This window comes from Seriola lalandi, unplaced genomic scaffold, assembly GCF_002814215.2.
Source record: "Seriola lalandi dorsalis isolate HSWRI2012SDOR001 ecotype SW California unplaced genomic scaffold, Sedor1 jcf7180002054585, whole genome shotgun sequence".
Classification (NCBI taxonomy): domain Eukaryota; kingdom Metazoa; phylum Chordata; class Actinopteri; order Carangiformes; family Carangidae; genus Seriola; species Seriola lalandi.
The window spans coordinates 1,383,855-1,403,639 of record NW_019525138.1 but is presented as its reverse complement, the minus strand read 5'-3'; the positions used below and the strand labels follow the sequence as shown (position 1 = coordinate 1,403,639).

Sequence of the window (19,785 nt, the reverse complement as noted above, 5' to 3'; positions counted from 1 at the left end):
TGTGTCTGCCTCGACCGGTTGGGTTGAGCTTGACTGTTATCTGGTGTTGTCGTTACAGCCTGTCATCACTGTTGACTGTAAATACAGCTGCAGCAGATGTTCATTTTCACCCAGAAACAGTTTTCAGCTTGGTATTACTGTAATTACTCTTTGGCAAAAATGCTGCATTCACGACACGATGTAAATGAACTTGTTCATGTTTAACTGGGAGAAACAAAGTCAACAGAGTTTCTCTTCACTCTCCCAGGCACAACTGAAAGTCTCGACTCTGTAATATCTGAACTGATGCTGGGCAATAATTCGATAATGTTTATGGACTTTCCAGATCATAATGTGATGACGTGATCTCATATTATCATTCAACAAAATGATGTAGTCCAAATTCATTAATGAGCAAGTAATGTAATTATGACATTTCATTTACATTCACTGTATCAGAAATGTACTGTATATTGATATAAGAAAAATGGGATCTGCAGTACAGAGAATACTATGAAGGAATAAATAGTAAATGAATGCAAAATAAATTCATTTTGGTAATTAAAAAATACTTCAGAAATAAATGTATTTTTAGGGGCCATAAAAGCTGTAGAAGCTTGTAGAAAAGTGTATGGAAAATGTTTATTCAGTAAATACACATTACAAAGAAAACACACTGTAGTCGCTGTCTGAATATGGCAGCTCTAAACACAAAACCGTCAATACTGAAAGTATGTTCTTCATTACTAACAAGAGTGTCATTTAACTAACGCGAAGAGCAGACAGAATCTGCATTTCAGGATTGTTAACCGACGTTCTCCGAGTTTCTTTTAAACATGAAGCAGGAGGCTCATGACTTTAAACAGTATGATCACAACAACACAATACCTGAAGGGGAATGACCCTTTACATCAGATACACATAATTATTGGATGCTGTGAAAAAAGAACATTTTATTATCAACCATCAGGTATGTTGTTGTTTGTCTTTTTACAGGTGTTAACAGAACAAAGCGCATCATATGAAGCTCATCGGGAGCAATGCATAACCTGGGACTTTGTGTTTAAAGACCAAAGTGTCAGTTGATTATGTTACTTATGTCAGGATTTCACAGTTTGAGGTGGCGACTGTACAAGCTTATGCTACACCATCGACAGCGATGATTCAGTCAGGTTTCATTCATAGAACGTTGGTACCGCCTGATTTTGTAAGTGCTGTAAATTTGTGGCCAGTGGAAACAGCAAAGTCACTAAGAACCGGCCGGCAAGCTGCACTGTGCCGTCACTTCCTCCTTTGTGTTAAAAACTACAGTGAACAGCTGTTTTATGAAATTTACTGACCAGACTTTTATTTCTTAATAATGAAACTGTATTTGTGAGGTATTCTTTTTTTTTTTTTTTTTAAGATTTACATCTTCAGTAGGAACCATTGGGCTTTGAGCTGAGACTTACAGTAGAGAAGTCAGGAAGTGCTGCGAGACAAACAAACACACCGTTTTGGACTTTTCGTGGATTTGCTGACAAGAAAATAGAGAATCAGAGTAGACTCATTCTTTACATTAACACTCCAAAAACAGAAACGTGTGGTTGTTCCTGGGACGGCAATAGTAACCTTTACATTTCCCTCATGTTTACTGTGTCAACACTCAGGAACTTTAAACACTTCAGACAGTAAAAAGTAACTTTTCCTCCTAGAATCACTTTCACGCCTCACTCAAATGTCTAAGCTTTTACAATCATTCATTTCATCACTTCGAAGTCCCAGTCTACACCATTCGACCACTCAAAGCCAGATGTGTGTTTGTAGAGTGGATGAAAATAAGCTCACACTGTAGCTGGTAATGGTGTCATGTTAACTAGAAAGAGATGTGACTGCAGTAAAATGATCTTAATTCCTCTGAATGCTGTGAGAGGATTGGCCTGTTTAAACATGAATGACAACAGCTCACTTTGTTTTGTTTTTTTTTGTTTTTCCTTGAATATGAAAGTCACAAACAGAGCGCAGGCCTATGTCGCCAGAACTCCTGTCTTCAACACTCTTTTTTCCCCTCTAGACTCAGTAGATACACACATCCTATTTGGTGTCGGTGGTCTTGTTAGTCCTGACAGTTTTTGCAGAGCTACTTTTCGTTGTCTTCCTGGTTGTTTTGGACTTTCCTTTGGCAGTGGCCTTCTTCCCTTTAGCTTTCTTTGTGGTTTTCTTGGCTGCATGAGTCGGGTCAGCGAGTCTTTTCTTGATAGACAGGGTCTGCTCTCGGAGCAGGTCTTCACGGCCAATCTCCACCATGTGCTCCTCCCACGACTTGATCTCATTCTTATAGCGAATTTTGTCATCCTGGGCCAGCTGTGTGTAGACCTGAGATGTGAACACAGAACATCTGCATGAAAGCCTTGTAAGTACATATAAAGGATATGTGATGTGTGTGTGTGTGTGTGTGTGTGTGTGTGTGTGTGGACCTGTTTCTGGTGGCTCAACAGATTCGTCCAGTCCTCCAACAGCGACTTCATCTTTGCCTGAATGAACATCAGGAACAACATTACATCAACGACTGTTTCTGTAATTCTCTTTTGCAATACAAACACATAATCGTATGTATCCCAGCCACATGTCATGGACCAGAACCCAGGACCAGAACTATGTTATGTTACCAGAGAGGAGGTGGAGGTGATGGAGGGTTACAAATACCTTGGTGTCCATTCTGAGAACATACTGGGCTGGAAATACAACATACAGGCTTCTACAGGGAGGGACACAGGAGACTCTAGGTCCTTTAATGTGTGCAGCAAGATGTTGCAGATCTGTCACCAGTCTGTTGAAGCCCGTGCAATATATTCTTTGCTGGAGTTACCAGAGCCAAGTGACACCAACAAACTGAACAAACTGATCAGGAAGGCCGACTCTGGAGCCCAGGGAGTTGGTTGTGGAGACGAGGATGCTGCACAAGCATCATCCCCTTCACCAGTGCAGTGCTGTTTTCCTTGCTACAGTCTGCTAGGGCAGCAACATCAGACTCCTCTCACTGAAGAGTTTTTCCTTGCAAGGGACAAGAAGGGATGTCTACCCACATAGCACTAATGTACAGTACATTATATTAACACCATTGTACTGTGTATATTCAGCACACAGTAAAACTGGGTCTATCTTTAGTCTCTATTTTCTTATTTTTTTATATTTATACTTTTTTCTTTTCTTTCTTGTTTTTTTTATTTATGTGAAGTAGCAACTGCAACACTGCAATTTCTGTCCAATTGTTTATTCTTTGACATCAAAGAAGAAACAGTTTGTATGACATCATTTAAGTCTGATCAGTCACTTGCAGACCATCCATCTACTACAGAGATCAACTCATAACCTGAACCGTCTGTTTAAATGTCATGTCATGGTGCTGTGGTCACTTACCTGCGTGGTGGTTCCTCTGGCCTCCTCATAGTGCTCTGACATGAAGATGTTAAACGAAGTGCGAGGACGTTTGGGCTTCCCCAGGCTATTCATCTCCTGGATCACACACACAGTGAGGAGAACAGTTGTTGTTCAGCAATGTTGCTATAAACAGGATTTAGTACTCTGCTGACTTCAACTGGATAAGATACTGTTAGCAAAGTCAAACTTTTAGATTACTTGGATATCACAGAAACAGTCTTGACAGTGGAGCACCCTGGCCTGAAGCACTTTATGTCTTACCCTCTTCTTGCGGATTGCTTTCCTTTTGGCCATCCTCTCCCTCTTCTCCAGGGCTTGCTGCTGGACCTGTGCTGGGGTCAGCTGGGCCTGGTAGCGCTGGAAGTCCACCTTAAACTGCTCCCTGGCCCGCAGAGAGGCCTCCTGAAACGGCTACAGGACAGAGAAAAAGTCAACATCATTCTGACTAAACCTGTGTGTGGAGAGACTGTAAGACATTATGCTTGTGTTGTGTTACACTTATTCAGTATCACAGAGATTAGCTGGAAAGTTCCTTAGCCTAAAATTTATGCACTTTATGCATAACGTACAGTTTATACTGTCCAACAAGTAAAATATGGAACTACCTGTTTCTGTTGTGGGCTCATAGTTCTCCACTGTTGGGCAACCTTCCTGATGATATCCATTGTTTTGATTTCTAAAGGCAAAAATTACAAGATGGCACTTAACAGACTGATATGATCTAAGTCCTTGACTTAAGATAGAAAAAACCTCAAACTGTTGGATTACATTTCAATGTGATTTTAATATGCATGCTTCACGCTGCTTATTGTTAAGTATTACAAGCTGTAATTGCCATATCCGTGTGGCTAGTTTATGAAATCAATATCTCAAGCTGCCCTCTACAAGTATCAAGCGTTGCACATTTACCTGGGTTTTGTCTGATCATTATTGGCTTCTGTTCCATAAAATATCTAAAATATCCATTCAGAGGTCTCTTTGGAGGGCCGCTGGCCTGAGAAGTCAGACATTTCACTGGGTTGACGTATGCAGCGGGGAGGACACTGGTACACCTGGAAGATGCGTGTGCACACATACACATTAACGTAAAAAGCGGATCTATTCTCCCCAGTGGAGAGAACTTCACACAAAACTCAAACATCTCTTTTTAAACTAATGTATGTGATATGTATCCCTCACACCAAAGCAATAATAATAATATACTTTGAATAAATGGTTGACGTTAAGAATCTGTTTTCCTTTAACCCATACAATCCTTTTAAACTAAAAACCACTGTAGAGATATATTTTGTTTGAGTTCACATATGGATCCTATGTATGATATGGCCTTAAGTCATGCTTTTGAAAAAAAGAACAGACAGCATGAACTGCAAGAGGCTGAAAACTGCTGCACATGGTAAAATACATTGCAATTCAACAAACGGCCCCAATCACACGTGCATCACTTACAATGTAAAAAGTACATTTTGAATGTGTTTAAATAAACACCCTATATTTCTTGTTAATATTAACTCCCTAAAAGCTCGTCACAACCGTTCAAAGCACTCAACAAACACGATGTTATCTAAATTAACGCCTCAAAACGTGGCTGTAGCTGACTGATTGGTTATTCAGTAAGTTGACTTAAGGACATACAGTAATTCACTTATGTTATTATTTCCATTACTGTCTGTAGTCTCTAAAAACAAGAATTTGTGCAAACTTTCAGTATACGTGCTAAGAGAGCAAGCCAAAGCTAGCTGGCTAACTTAGCTGTGCTACAACTTCAGCTAGCTGATTCAGAGAGCAACTTAAAGTTAGCTACCTTGCCAGGGTGCTTGTGCAGGAGAAGACACTGAAGGACTTAGCCAACAGGCTAACACTTGCTGTTAACACACTGAACGGAGCCATGTCGGTGTAAATTAACGTTGAAGGCCGTTAACTGGAGTAATGAAAGACAGGCGTATTGTCCCACAAAGCCAGCGTGTTGTTATTTTCATGCATTAGATGTATGAATTGAAGCAGTGCCTCCTCCCCACTCCTTCTCGACATGCAGGAATAGCAAAAGGCGCCCTCCGTCTCACCCGGTGGTTTGTGGGAAAAGGTCGAAGCTGTTTACTTCCGTTTCCGTTCTGTTCGTCTTACTAATAATATATCGATGGTCTCGTTTAATATTTTTTACGAAACAGAACATTATATATGGGAATGATCTTGCCATATAAAATAAAACAATCATTAAAAGACTAAATAAAAGCATTAGAACCTTTTTGTCTCTTACAGCTTGCCGTCCAGCCTGTACACTTTGACCCCTTCTTCTGTAATCACTGCACTAAGCCTTTGTAGGGCAGTACCTATACTGAATGTATGTCAGAAATAACAAAAAAAAAAAATGTATGTCAGAAATAGGAATACAACTAGTCGAAATGGTCAAAGGGAAAGATTATACAAAAACAAGTTTCACAATCTGTTAGCTCACAGTTAAGTAACTGGCTGGCAAATACAGTCACATACCTGAATTCATTCTTCAGGGATTATTGAACACACTGTAATTTTTATACCTGTGTGATTTGCAGATGTGGGTGTTTTTGCTTTGCTTACATGCCCCTTTTTCCTCTGTTCTGAACCAAGGCTTTGCCTTTTATACTGCCAATCAGGCAAAGCAGACAACTGTCCCACGGCCCAAAACTTTGTGCTAATTTGACCAAAAGTGTTTCATAATATCCACTATTTAACCACAATTATCAATGACTTGACGAGGATGGGTCATGCTTTATTACCCGATCTTCAGACCTTGTCCAGATCTAATTTTAAGACAATTCAAGTAAAGTTGTATGCTTTGTATCCGTTAGTGATAATTGTTTACAATCTTTGTTTTCCTTAGTATTTATGAGTATACTTCTGTATTAATAAATGCTGGCTACCATGAATTAGAATTACATTAATACCAAACAATATGATCAGTAAATTAGACGTCAACAGAGTAAGACAACATACAGATACAAACTCAACAGTAAGCACTGTGATAAAAACTGAGCTAGACCATAAAGTCATGATAAAAAACTGTACCATTCTTTAATTCAGTACAAAAGGTGCCACACAGGCCTCAAAGACACAAGTGAGAGAGTGTTTACACAGGAACAGAAAATGGGATTTTTACCCTTTCTGTAGCAGAGCCAGAGATACAGACAGACTGGAGGTCAAACAGAGGAACGTGCTCAACCCTCAGGTACAGGTTTCATCGGGTTCAAAATCTGATCTTTGTGCCTGTGTAAATCCAACCAAAAATCCAACATCACAGCTATTCCCAGGGGAAAAGAGCACATCGTTTTAATGACAGATTTACATTGTGATGACTCTAATTCAAATAAAAACAAATAAAACAATTATACAGTTCCAGAGGATTTTAATACTATACAATTAATAATAATAGTAATAATAATAATGATAATACAAATAATGATGAAGAACACAGTAACACATGACTTGTAATAGCTCCCATTTCCAGGGGAACTGCAACAGTACATTCTTTCATTCAACATCGTCTGCAACAAGATGCAAAATAACTAAACAAGAACTTCCGTCACCCACTACACAAAGGTGGGGTGAAGTTGTAATGTTAAAGGTGGATATTATGATGTTGTCATTATTCCTTTGTTTTACAGACAAGTGTCAGAATGATGGGCTTACATATTTGGTATTCACGCGTCGACATTCCCAAGGTTCAGCGTGTTCTTTGCTGGTTGCTGATGGATGCTAGCAGAGACCGAAGCTGAGCTCTTCCAGTTACGGAGCAGCTTGTGTAATAAGTACATTATCGTGCTGCTCTATCACTCAGCTCCTCCCTTGTTGCTGAGCGGCATACGGTGGGATTTGTGGAACTACAGTTCTCTAGTTTCATTTAAAAATGAAGAATTCTGTGAAGCAGTTCATAATAAATTTGTGTTTTATAAATAAAATGTCCTTGATGCAAAAACATGCCAAACTTTAAAATGTCAAGCTAGCCATTAAATGATCTTAGGCAAAGTAAAACAAATAACGTCTGGTTTCAGATTAATAACAATGACAGTTTGATGGAAGTTACCAAAGATTACTTAATGACTCCATACTATAATTTACAGTGTGTTGTGACTTTAAAAAAGGACGGAAAAAGAAAAAAAATTCAGCGTTTTTTTTTTATTTTTTATCTCTGATGTTTTTTTCTTTACATGGCATACTTTTGGGTCCATTCTTTTGCTAGTTTGTTGTATCTGAGAAGAGAAAAGACGAGAGTCACTAGATGTTGATATTGAGATTAGTGGATAATGAAGCTTCACCTGAGCCTGTGTGCACACTCACTTGTCTTTGTCGTTCTTGTAGATGTGCGCTATGTCTGGAACTAAGGGATCGTCTGGGTTTGGATCACAAAGCAATGAACATATGGACAATAAAACTGGAATGAAGAGAAATTATGAAGATCATATTAGTTAAAGTGTAAATAAAGGAGGTTAAGACAAGGCAAGTTTATTTGTATAGCACCTTTCAACAACAAAAAGTGCTTTACATAGAACATAAAAGGCATTAAGAAAAGAAACAAGATGTATATACAGGTATACATACATAGAAACACCTAGCTAAAATGAATGCAGCCTAATCTAACACTCCTGCAAAAGATCCTTCCTCATGTAGGTTGTAATGTTCAGTTTGTGTTGTAACTGTTAAAGAGGTGCTGACTCAACTGTATGATCATTTTGGAGGCTACAGTTTATGTTACTTTTGAATTATATTGTGTTGTGTTAACAGGTCTTTCTATAATTTTGTCCACTCCATTCAAAAAAGTGAGGGTAGGCTAAAAGAAAAACACCTCTGTTTGTGACAGCGAAAAGGCAGACCTCTGTACATCTCCTGACAGAAAGTCTTTTACCGAGCTAATGTCGGCAGAAACATAACACAAGCACCAGAACTGAGTTAAACACACTGAATGTTTCTGAATGATACTTGCACATGTCGCATTAATTTCTGGGTGTGTAATTAAACAGATCGTACAGCGGTGAAGTGAATTACTGACATTTGTCAGGAGTACTACTGGACCTTGTGCGAACATTGCACCTCTGTGAGGTGTCAAGTCCCTGTGGACAGCACACACAACAGCACCACTACTGTAAAAATCCTAGGGGAAAGACTATAAATGTTTCTTTGTTTGTTTTGTTACACTACTATTTCCACAGTCAAAAATCACTACAGCATGTATCTGATCAGCATCAACCAGGAATTCATATTATACATTACATATACTACATTAAACACTGATATGTTATATAAAACATCCAGTCATGTGCACCAGAGTTAAACATTTTCTTATGAATGAACTGCTGCCACTGCCTGGTCTATGTAATACAGTCATAATAACACAGACAAGAGCTTTACACTGTGCTAATAATGCAGATCTGGATATCTGAAAAGTGTGATACATTCACTTACTCTGCTACAGCACATTACACGCTTTCACATTTTGGAATGAAACTCAAAACATGCGAATATAGATTTACACTCTACACGCTCAAAATAGGATCAATGGCACAGCGGAGATGTTGTTGTTGTGTTGTAGTTACGTTTGATAGAGTGTAATTACCTTTAGACACTGTTAGTGCTGGAGACCACTGTGACCGTAGAATGTCCAAACAGATACTGCCATTGCTGTTAATATTTGGGTGATAAATCTTTGTTGTAAATGCTACCTGTAAAAAAAAAACAAAAAACAAAAAAAACACATTTTATTCACGCAGGTTTGTATGAGCAGATAAAATACACATCCACAGTTACTGTACTAGTGTTCCTCACTCAGGCTCTGTGTTTCAGCACATTCAATTTCAAATAATGGATACTACAGTAAAGTGTAAAATCTCAGCTTTAATTTGATGAGGTTTTCATGGAGATAGAAATTCTGTAGATAGATAGTACTTTCTAAATTGCAGCGATTTAAAAAACTTGGATAAGTTTGTATCTTTGATGACTCCAGAGGAAAGCCACCCTGTATCATCAATAAAAGTAATTTCACACAGTGAGCTGTACACACAGACAGCTGCTATCCATTATCTACCTTGTATAGTCTCACCACACGGCTAAATAGCGTGAGTTTCAGCTCAAAATAGAGGAAATTGTTCACAATATGACCAAGACTATAAGGAAGTTTTGCAACTAGTGTCCTAAACGTTGTTTGTTGTCACTGTTTATGGAAAGCACTTTTAAAATCATGAAACATACAACTTGTTGAGGGTTATCCTTAACATAATTCATGAAATAAAGAGAGGTTTTGAGGACCAGAAGGTTTTGTGACTGCACACCACCATGATAAATTCCACAGTGTAACAGGACAAGGCTTTGAGCAACCACACCAGCTCTTACCTTTGGTGGCTTGAACGGGTAGTCGGTGGGGAAGTGGATTGTGAGAAAGAAAACTCCTCCTTGATAAGGACTATCACCCTGACATAAAGACACAAGAGATATTTGTCAGTAAAACATTTCCCACTAAAAACATTCAAATGACTGACAGTCAGCAAACTACAGCCGCCTTCAGAGAGAACAGGCTCTCTTTGAGTTATCTAGACTTTGAAGCCTTACATTGATGGTTTTAGTGAACTGCTGTCACAAAGCTGCTCACCATGACTATGAATGTCCACACTGAAGAAGGGAAGTTCACAGTTACAAGCCAATCACACACAATGCTGACAGATCAAGAGCAGTAAATTAAAATGTTTTTTAAAGTGTAACTCCGTAATGGGAAATTGTGGCTTTACATGTAGACTACAAACACACAAGTAGAGTAGAATGCACAAGAAAAAGCAGAAACAATTAATACCCCATGGGTGTCACAGGTTGTCATTTGTCTTTTGATTGGTGGCATCAAGAAGGTGAGTTTCACAGTATCTAATATTAGTGCCAACAACTAAAGCACCTGCAGAAAGCCAGCTGAGCTGAGCAGGGTTTAGGTAAGGCCTGCATCCTTTCTTCTTGTTTGCAATCAGTGGATGTGGTAGCTGGTAAACACTGTGTCCCATATACAGGCAAACTGCAACCTACTGTTACTGTTACTGATTAACATGATCAGTTCAAAAAACACTGTTAATCATAGTGAAAATTAAATCATCTCTGGTTAATTCACGGAAAACCAGAGCTAATAATTTTTATTTATTATTATTTTTATTTTATAATTTCTTTTTTATTGTTAAGGCCATTTGTTTTATTGGTTGTGGTAATGCTGTACCAACAGAATTAATTGATGAGATCTCAGAATGTAAAGATATCATATACAATAGGTCCAAAGTGGCATCTAATGTGAGAAATTGATCAGAGGTTGTAAACAATCCAAGAGGTAAATCAAATTTATTTGTAAAACAAAAATATCCCAAACTGTCAGGTGTTAACATCCATCACAGACCCACTTCCTGCTTCAGCTTTGACCTTCTGCACTTACTGTAGTGCACAGTTTTCCTGTTCAATGAGTTCAATAAGCAATATTTCCGGTGTGCTTACTTCAGTTTTACCTCCAAATAAGGTGTTTTACACAACCTGAATAAACCGCTAGTTGTTGTCCTGTTCAACCTATTTTTACCAAAGTCACCCCATTCTGAGATCTCAACAATTACCCATTGCTGTAATTACCCATGGTTTTCCTTTGATATTCGACTATAAATGTAATTCATTATTATTGATTATATGGTGAACTACTGTACTTTTAAAAGTCATAATGGACAGCAGAATGATGCTGCTGGTCTGTGGACAGGTTCCTGTGTTCTTGTTATTAGTTGATACTTTACTGTAAATGCAGTACTTTTAGTCCATGTCTTCTGTAAAGACAATGACTCAGTTTTACCTCTAAGCTGACTCATAGATACGTGGCCTGTACTCTGGGACAGGATGGCTGTGTTTCGTAGGTTACTGTGGTGAACAGTTCCAATTACAGGTAACCCAAAAGGTGACACCAAAAGGTGAGTTAATTTGCTAATCTGACGTTGTGATACAGTTCCCATGAGAATACGTTTGACTGAACATCAACAACATTCCTTAAACGGAATCTAAGCGGGAGGCCTACCCAAACCGATTAGCCTCCGCTTAAAGATGATTCATGAATAAGTTAAGAGTTAGTTGTTTTATATTCACTAATGATGCTTAAAAATATACAATACACTGTGTATTACACAATGCAAATGCATTGAGCCAAAGTTATTCAAAACTATTGAAAGGAAATGCAAAAGTAGACCAAACAACTCCCTGCTGTGGCTTTAAAGATCTACACTACCGCTCAAAAGCTTGAGAACATTTTTGCAATTTTTAAGGAAATTTCAGCAGCTCAAGTCCAGTGAGAAACTGGTACAAATGACAGATGTAAACTGCCCAAGTAAAAAAATAATAGATAAAAAGATTGGGTAATTAAAAAACTCAAAAATCATGTAAAAGTTGGTGTTAATGCAAATTAATGCAAACAGTTCCTACAACCTTCTGTCTGTACAAAGACAGTGTTGGAACAAACTGTGTCACTACACTCTCTGATGCATTATTAGGACAACACTGTACTGCAGGAAGTAGGACTGTATATTACTGTCAGAACAGTGAGAAAAAGACAAGTAGCAGAGGAAGACAGACTGGTTCATCCTACAGCGAGATAATGAGCCACAACATTAGAAGAACAGGATGATCATTTTAAAATCCCCAGTTATTAATCTGCTCTGTGCTTTGATTTCGGAAACACTGAGACATTGAATTATGTGAATGTAAATAACAGCTGGAAAAATTGATGTTTCCTGAACCTTCTGACTGGTAATGTATGTAAAACACTGGGAAACTCCATAGTCCATATAGCTACTAAGTGCACCTTGAAAGGACTGAAAGGCTGAAGTGATAGCATGATACTCACTGGACCCATTATGGTTGCCTGCCAATGAAACACTAGAAGCAATCAAGGAGAAAGAGAGAAACACAGCAGAATGTAAGCTGTACATGTCACAGACACAATGTTCATCAGTCATCATTCATCTACTACAACACTCTGTCTACAGAAGCTCATGCATCTGCTCTCTCTCTGTTTGGCACAGGTGAAGCTGGTCTTACCACTGTGACCAGCTGATCATACGGCTTCAGCCACTCCTGTACCCAGTCACTGTCTATGTCTAGATTATTTAAAAGGTAACCTATCAAACTGACTGCACATTCTTCCTCACTGAGTCTCTCTGTCAGCATTGCTTTGTTGGAAGAATGGGGATTGTTCTAGTCCTACCATCACTTCCAAAATAAGGTGTGGTATAAGAATAGCTCACAAGTAACCCTTTAGGCAAAGCTTTGAAATCTGGACTCTTTCAATGCCTGTTTCTCCCCTAACTATGTTTGGGCCTCTTATCTGAATAGATGAAAATAACAAACATCCTGTTCATATTGTAGTTTCTAGGACAAAGAGTCCTCCTACAGTTGCCTTATTTGTTGAATGTGTGCAAAACAGTTGAAACAGTGTCTTAGTTGTGTGCTATTATCATGTTTTAACCATCAAACAGCCCACATGCCGTGAGAAGCTGCCACTTTTAAATATACTCAGGTGAGACATTATGACATGAAATATGTGTGTGTGTGTGTGTGTGTGTGTGTGTGTGTGTGTGTGTGTGTGTGTGTGTGTGTGTGTGTGTGTACTCACAGTCATCCCCCACTGGTCCAGCAGAGCACTGTGCCGGAGGGTCTCTCTGCAAATCCTGCAGCTCCTGCCCAACATAAGAGAAATACTGCAGTTAGTTATTCCTCTTTTACATCCAACTTTGTGAGCACTACTGTGATGTTTTCTCCAGTTTATGATGATGACTGGTGACTGATGACCGAAGATTGGGTAAGTGAGCTTAGCCACAATGACAAATGCTGATAATATATACAGTTTGTCAGCAGCATCAGGTTATTGGATGCACAATGAATTCAGTGTAGTGGAAAACACTATCTACTCAGGGATTCAACAGTTTTCACAGTGCCCCTTCACCAATTAGCAGGCAGCTCTTTTTGATCTTCAACAACTAATAACCTGTCCCAAGAGGCATGCACTTTCCCTTAGTCCTCCCCCCCCCCCTTTCACTATCTGCATCAGGGTACTTCCTGGTTGGAAAGGAGTGGTATGGGGTAGAGGAAGAGCTTGCAAGATTTTCCCTGGGAGGTATACCCATGTTTAAGATTTTATGAAGTGCACACAAGTTATCATAGCAGTGTATTTCATACTTTCCCAAGCAAACACTAGACTTTATGAGGACTTGTGATTGTTGGGTGGGGACATACCCGGCACTTTCCTGGTGTCTATCCACTTCTAATATTCTATTAAGGCAGTTACCACTGCCAGCACTAACTACATAGCAGGGGTACGATATCAAAAAACAACAAAAGAAAACAGTTGCGTTGTGAAGTAGTCACTTCCCTGGTCATTGAAGTACTTGTCCACAGCCAAGAGACGCGTACAAACACAAGAGGACTGTCGATCGGCTACTTGGACAAGTTAAAGAGCTCGTAGAGTGACAGCTTTAAAAACAGTGACAGATTGACACGGAGGCAGCCAAACAGGGCAGTTAAGAAGCTAACTTGGCTATTTGTTACCACGAAACTTTGAAGTTGTCCTTGTGTGTGTTCTGGGAGGTGTCAGCAAAAAGCTTATTCCTAGAAACGTTACGGAGTTCGCCAGAAGTTGTTTTAATGCGGGGATAGTGTTGAAATCTTTGTTAATAAACAATAATAACTCAAACGTTAGCCTCTGCTCAGCCAGTTAGCTGCCATTAGCCGGCAAGCAAAGCTAGCTAGTCAAACTTACCTTCTGTATTCTTTTCAGTGCCATAGTGACTGATGCCGTTCGCTTCTCAGCTCACTTCGACTCTTTCTTTATTTTCTGTTTCAATATAATTGCTGCAAAGTCAATGGCTGTAGTTTATTCCCTGAGTACTTGCACGGACAGGGATGTGTTTGTGTTTTAATAAAACCTCCTTTGTTTCCGCTTGTTTCTGTTTACGGTCGCTCCTCCGCTCCGAAGTGGATCATGGGAAACGTAGTCATATATATATATATATACATATATATAAATACATATATCTATATACATTGTTGCTCATAAAGTTTGAATAAAATATTTTTACCTCTTTCCATGAAATGATTGTGACAATGTGATTTATTCTTGAAAGATAAAGTGTATATCTTCTCAAATCTTTAGTAGTCAATCTCTTCCAAAGTGATTACTGATGTATTTAAATAGGAATAAACAGAGGATTGTGTCTGAAAATAAAATTACTCCAACTTTATATACACACACACACACACACATATATGTGTGTGTGTGTGTGTGTGTGTGTGTGTGTGTGTGTGTGTGTGTGGCACTCACTACCTGTATACATATGCATATGTACATATACATATAGAACACTAATAATAATAATAATAACAATAACAATAAAAATAACAATTATAGTAAGAGACTAATAATAATGAGACAAATAATAATGATTGTAGCAGTGGGTATTGAGCAGGGTCATGGGGCAGTATAGATGGTTTACAGACACAGATACAGTTTTTACAGCTCCTTAGGCAGAACCTACCTACCTACAGAGAGAAACAGAGGAAAGAGATGAGAAAGCACATCAAGTCTGCAACAAGTTTTGTCAACATTACTGCTGCTGTTTAGTTGCCACTGGTTTGAAGAGTCTGTACTGGTTTACTCTGGTTTAAAGATAATGCATCTCTGTGTTCAGTGTAAAAATGAAACCAAATAGGCACCTTTCCAGGGTCTGTGTCCTGATTTTCATGCCATACAGATATTGATGGAATAAATGGACATTAATGGCTGGAAAAGCACATCTGAAAATCTAAAACCACAGAGCATGCATTTAAAAAAAGCATGAATGATTTGCAAGCAGCTAAAATCTAGTGTGCTATTTCTCTGGTCTTCCAACAGGTGGTGCTGTTTATAATGATTAAAACTGTTGCCACAATGTGTGAAACAAATTTTAATCAGTTAACAATTCACAATTTTTGAATAATTATAAATATTTTCAGGAGAGCATAAAAGATCTCTGCACTCCTCCTTACCCTCTACACTACAGCCAGCATGGAGTGATGGAGAGTTTCTGCAGGCCTCTGAGCTGAAACATGAAGGACACAAACATTTTCAAATACTTGCAACATTATAATGAGAGAACATTATAACGCAGAAAAGTTTGAGGGACTAAACTACGCTATTGTCATCATTAGCTAAATGTGTAACACATCATGGTGGGTGTGTTTGTGGAAAGGGCTGAAAAATAGTTGAGCAACAAGAGCCATTCTTGACCACAGCCCACTAACAGGTTAATCATAGCTATGACCTAACCTCCATATATATCCAAATGAGCCAACTCCATGACAACTGAGCAAACCCATTTGCTGATGAAGACCATTTGCTGAATTGAAAGCTCCAGAAAAAGCTAGCTTCAGTTAAAATTACTTTGTCTGCTAGAAAATGCTTTTCAGCATCCTGATGGCATTGTACTGTATATTCCATAGAATGCAAGTTGGCTTTTGATTGGTTGACTTGACTTTTAATGCTTCTAAAGGGAAACATTATAATTGTGATATAAAATCAACCTGTTAAAACAACAGACAGAATAAAAGATGTTCATGTCATGCCATACTTCACTCTTCTGTGATCACAACCTTTTTAATTGGTTTGTGATTGACATGGTAAATGTTCACTTAGAAAAAATAGTTCACTTCATCTGGTGAATGGCACTCACTACTTTTTAGATCTCTTTTCAATTTCAAGAGCAACTGATGATTTTCTGGATTTCCGTGTGTGAAACCAGATGAGAGCTGAGCCTCTTTCTCTGTGACTACTTTTTCAAAATCTGGCACCTATTGATACTTTAAATGTAAGAATGTCTGTAAGAAGTGGGTATCTAAAAATGACTCACTTCCAGCAATGTGCTGATATGAAGTTCTGCTTATTTGAAGGGGAATTTACCAGATTTTAGAGCCTTTCGTAATAAAATGCTTACATGTTTATTTAAAAAACCTTTTCCACACTATCTGTTGTTCTTCATTAACCCTTGTCTTTTATGATGTCACATGTGTGATATCATTATTGTCTGTTTTAGTGACTCTGTTGGAGATGAACTGATACATGTTGGTGGACTGTGAAAACGCAGGATTATTGATAATGAAAATAATATGATGAATATGGCACATGGAGGTCCGGGCCTGTACATTGAACTTATATAATACAGACAGAAATCATGAGCTACATCAGAACATTACATTACAGATGTAGGCCCACAGCATAAACACTCTCATTATGTTGTTATGAGCAGGAGAAAAGACTGAACAGCACCTCATATAAGTGTAAACAGAGCTGCAATCTGTTTACTGATCCCTGTATTGTGTTTATGGGACTTTAGGCCAATTAGAGTGATAGCATGAATTTTCCGACAGATAAGTGTAATTGTCAGTGCAATTAGGGACATGGACTCATCTGGAATGATGGTGGAGGAGAATGCAAATCCCAGTATGACAGGGGCTTTCTCAGACTTACATGGGCCATGCTGTATTTCAACAGTTTACAGTCATTCTGTCACACATTTATATCTGGGACATACCAATAAAAAATATCATACTGTTATCCATTAACCAGTGTGAGAACAAGTTGTGTCTGACTAATAGATTGATTAGTTGTCAATATACAGTCCAATAAAATGTTTAAAGCAAAGACAAACCAGAGGCTGACAGCTGAGAAGATTCAAATCATGTCTCCTACAAATTATGTTCATTTATAAGTAATGTGCAAATAGAGATTGTGAGATTCCCTCACAATATTAAGTTCCAATTCACAAAGTAGCGTGATATTCTGTCAAAAACAGAACAATAATTCAGTCACACACAGCTGCTCTGCATTGTGTGAGACTGTGTATTAACATTATGGATGGCAAAGAGTGTAAAAGTCATCCATAGGATGCACAGACTTACACTCACTATATTATTATATACTCTGGCTGATGTAAGAGAAAAATATCTAGTCTCACTGTTGAATAGCTGCAGCACAACATACAGTGTGTTATAGTAACATTTTAAAAGATGATTATGGATAAAGTCACAAGTCAAAATGCCATACTGACAATATAGAAATATCTCAAGAACATTTTAATATCAGATATGTTCTATGTTGGGATGTAGATATTATCAAAAGCCTGAAATGATAAAGTGATTTACTGCTCTGGATTTCAACTCTAAAATTTCAGCTTGTTGTTGATATGTTTTGTGTTGTTCTGTTGAACACATCTCCTGTTGCCCTCATAATATGTATTTTATTATTGTAATTAATACTATTTTATCTTGTTATTTTTATGCATACAGAACTGGAATCAGTTAAATAAGCCACTTAATGAAATGAAATGATATTAAGTCGATGTTGTACTGGAAACATTAAGTCATTCACAGCTGATGACAGTTGACAGATAAACTTCTGTTAAACTGTGATAAGGCTTCTTGATGGCTGATATGGGATCAACCCACATAATTCATTATTTCTAATAAACTCAGTGTTTTCAGTCAGCAACTATGACTGTGAGTCTAGGGGCTGTTGTCATGTTGCCTGCCATCAGGGAGGAGGTAAACTTTCCCTAGGAGCCAAATCATACACATATTTAAGATCATTTATACCGTCAGCTGTTGGCTTTTTAAAGTTGTTGCCCTCATTGTCATTGCAATTAACAAATACTGATGGACTCTCAGTGCTTCACATCTTATCATGAAATTTACTGTATGTTAAATGGATTTATGCCTCAAGTTTTTCCTGCTTACCCCTGCTCATATTGCTCTCACAGTCGACTACGTCGCTACTATAAGGCTGCGGAGATACTGATACCGTCCCCACCCCCACCCTCTCTAATTAATGGTATTAGATAATAACGTTAATTATTATACAGAATATTGTATAATGAATTCCTGTTTAATGGGACACTTATGGAATTAAATCATCATTGATGTTACAAGCCGCAACTGTGCTTCTCCTGCTATGACAAGTCAAAATGTCCCCAGCAGTTATCTAGTTTCATTGGATTTCATTTTCAGTCTCACCTAAAGAAACAAAGAAAGCCTTATCTCTTGAGGGAGAGCAGTTTGACTTGTTTCCATAACCGATGGTAATGTACTGAAACAAAACTGTGTACACAGAGATGTTTGTCTTAATTTGAATTCTGCTTCACACAAGGCTCTACACTGTTTTTCACCGGACAATATGTCCATAATTTTTTAGGATTGTATCCCAAATCAACAGATCATCTTTCCTGTTACATCAAGAACAATTTACATTTAACATCATAAATATTACTGTTATCTGTAAATTAATCATACAGAATAAAGATTTCACTGCAATAAACTAGGGCTGTTCACAGTAAATGTTCCAATTAAAGATCTTCGCAGTGAGCAGCTGTTTAGGCAAATTCAAAAGACTCAAATATCACCTTACATAGTTTGACTATCTATTGAATAAGCTAAAACAATAATACCCTCCTTTGGGGTATTACTGTACAGCGGATGGTATATGACATCACTGTTGAGCGCTAACCCTAACTAACCCTAAGCACACATTTTTTTATGCTAGAGGTAAGATTCTAATTTACATGAAGTAGAATACAGATAATCAAATCATCAATTTATAAGATCTGAAGAGCTAAATCATAAACAGGACAGTGTTGTTGACAACATGTTGCTTTGCTTCACTCCAACTTGCCTGGGAAACCACCCTGTTCTAAACTCAGTTACTGGAATGCGAGCAACATGTCCTTGATAAAGAGATAATGGCAGTATAACATTTTCCATCTACTACACCTGAAATTTACAAAGATCGCTATTTAACCTATTTTGTTTAATTCTTGCTCTAAAAACTGAATGAATGATTGATACATGCTGTATACTAAAGCTATTTCTCTCTTCAAGTGTTGAATATGTTCATATTTAGCACTGTTAAGGTAAATGCCATTGTAATTGAGTGGGAACTTAGGATCACTTATTATTTAGGGATATTTTTAATGGTCTTGTAACACTGGGAATGGATCCAGGCTGTGAAAAAGTTAATGTACTTTTACGCAATGTTTGGTTTGAATGTTTATTCTAGTGAAGCCCCAGATTAAAAATAAATCTGGCCCATACTTGGGCCACATGCTTATTTTCTTCTGGTCCATTATACACCTGGTTACATGGTCTGAATCTGGCCCATATACAGCATTCAGATGCTACTTCCACATCTGGACCAATTCTACTGCAGAAAATCCTGCAGCTGTCAGCCAATACCAGAGGATAAAAGCAGAAATCTGCCCAGATGTGGCCAGACTCAGGCCTAGGACCCTGTCACACACATGTAGATATCTTAGATCTTCTGCTCTTATTATTTGCTGCATG

General features: G+C 38.1%; 2 protein-coding genes across 2 annotated transcripts; both read right to left on the bottom strand.

Annotated features, from left to right (window-relative positions):
* Nucleotides 1-602: 602 nt before the first annotated feature.
* tfam (transcription factor A, mitochondrial) lies at nucleotides 603-5,466 on the bottom strand. The gene is made up of 7 exons (XM_023418939.2): nucleotides 5,204-5,466; nucleotides 4,309-4,451; nucleotides 4,005-4,075; nucleotides 3,661-3,810; nucleotides 3,379-3,474; nucleotides 2,436-2,492; nucleotides 603-2,334 (listed from the first exon to the last, which is right to left on the bottom strand). The coding sequence occupies exons 1-7, from the start codon at nucleotides 5,287-5,289 to the stop codon at nucleotides 2,053-2,055; spliced, it is 885 nt and encodes a 294-aa protein (XP_023274707.1). The 5' UTR covers nucleotides 5,290-5,466; the 3' UTR covers nucleotides 603-2,052.
* A 959-nt stretch (nucleotides 5,467-6,425) lies between these two features.
* ube2d1b (ubiquitin-conjugating enzyme E2D 1b) lies at nucleotides 6,426-14,372 on the bottom strand. Its single transcript, XM_023418972.2, has 7 exons — nucleotides 14,180-14,372; nucleotides 13,037-13,100; nucleotides 12,269-12,300; nucleotides 9,760-9,837; nucleotides 8,987-9,092; nucleotides 7,714-7,807; nucleotides 6,426-7,625 (listed from the first exon to the last, which is right to left on the bottom strand). The coding sequence occupies exons 1-7, from the start codon at nucleotides 14,201-14,203 to the stop codon at nucleotides 7,580-7,582; spliced, it is 444 nt and encodes a 147-aa protein (XP_023274740.1). The 5' UTR covers nucleotides 14,204-14,372; the 3' UTR covers nucleotides 6,426-7,579.
* Between the last annotated feature and the right edge of the window lie 5,413 nt (nucleotides 14,373-19,785).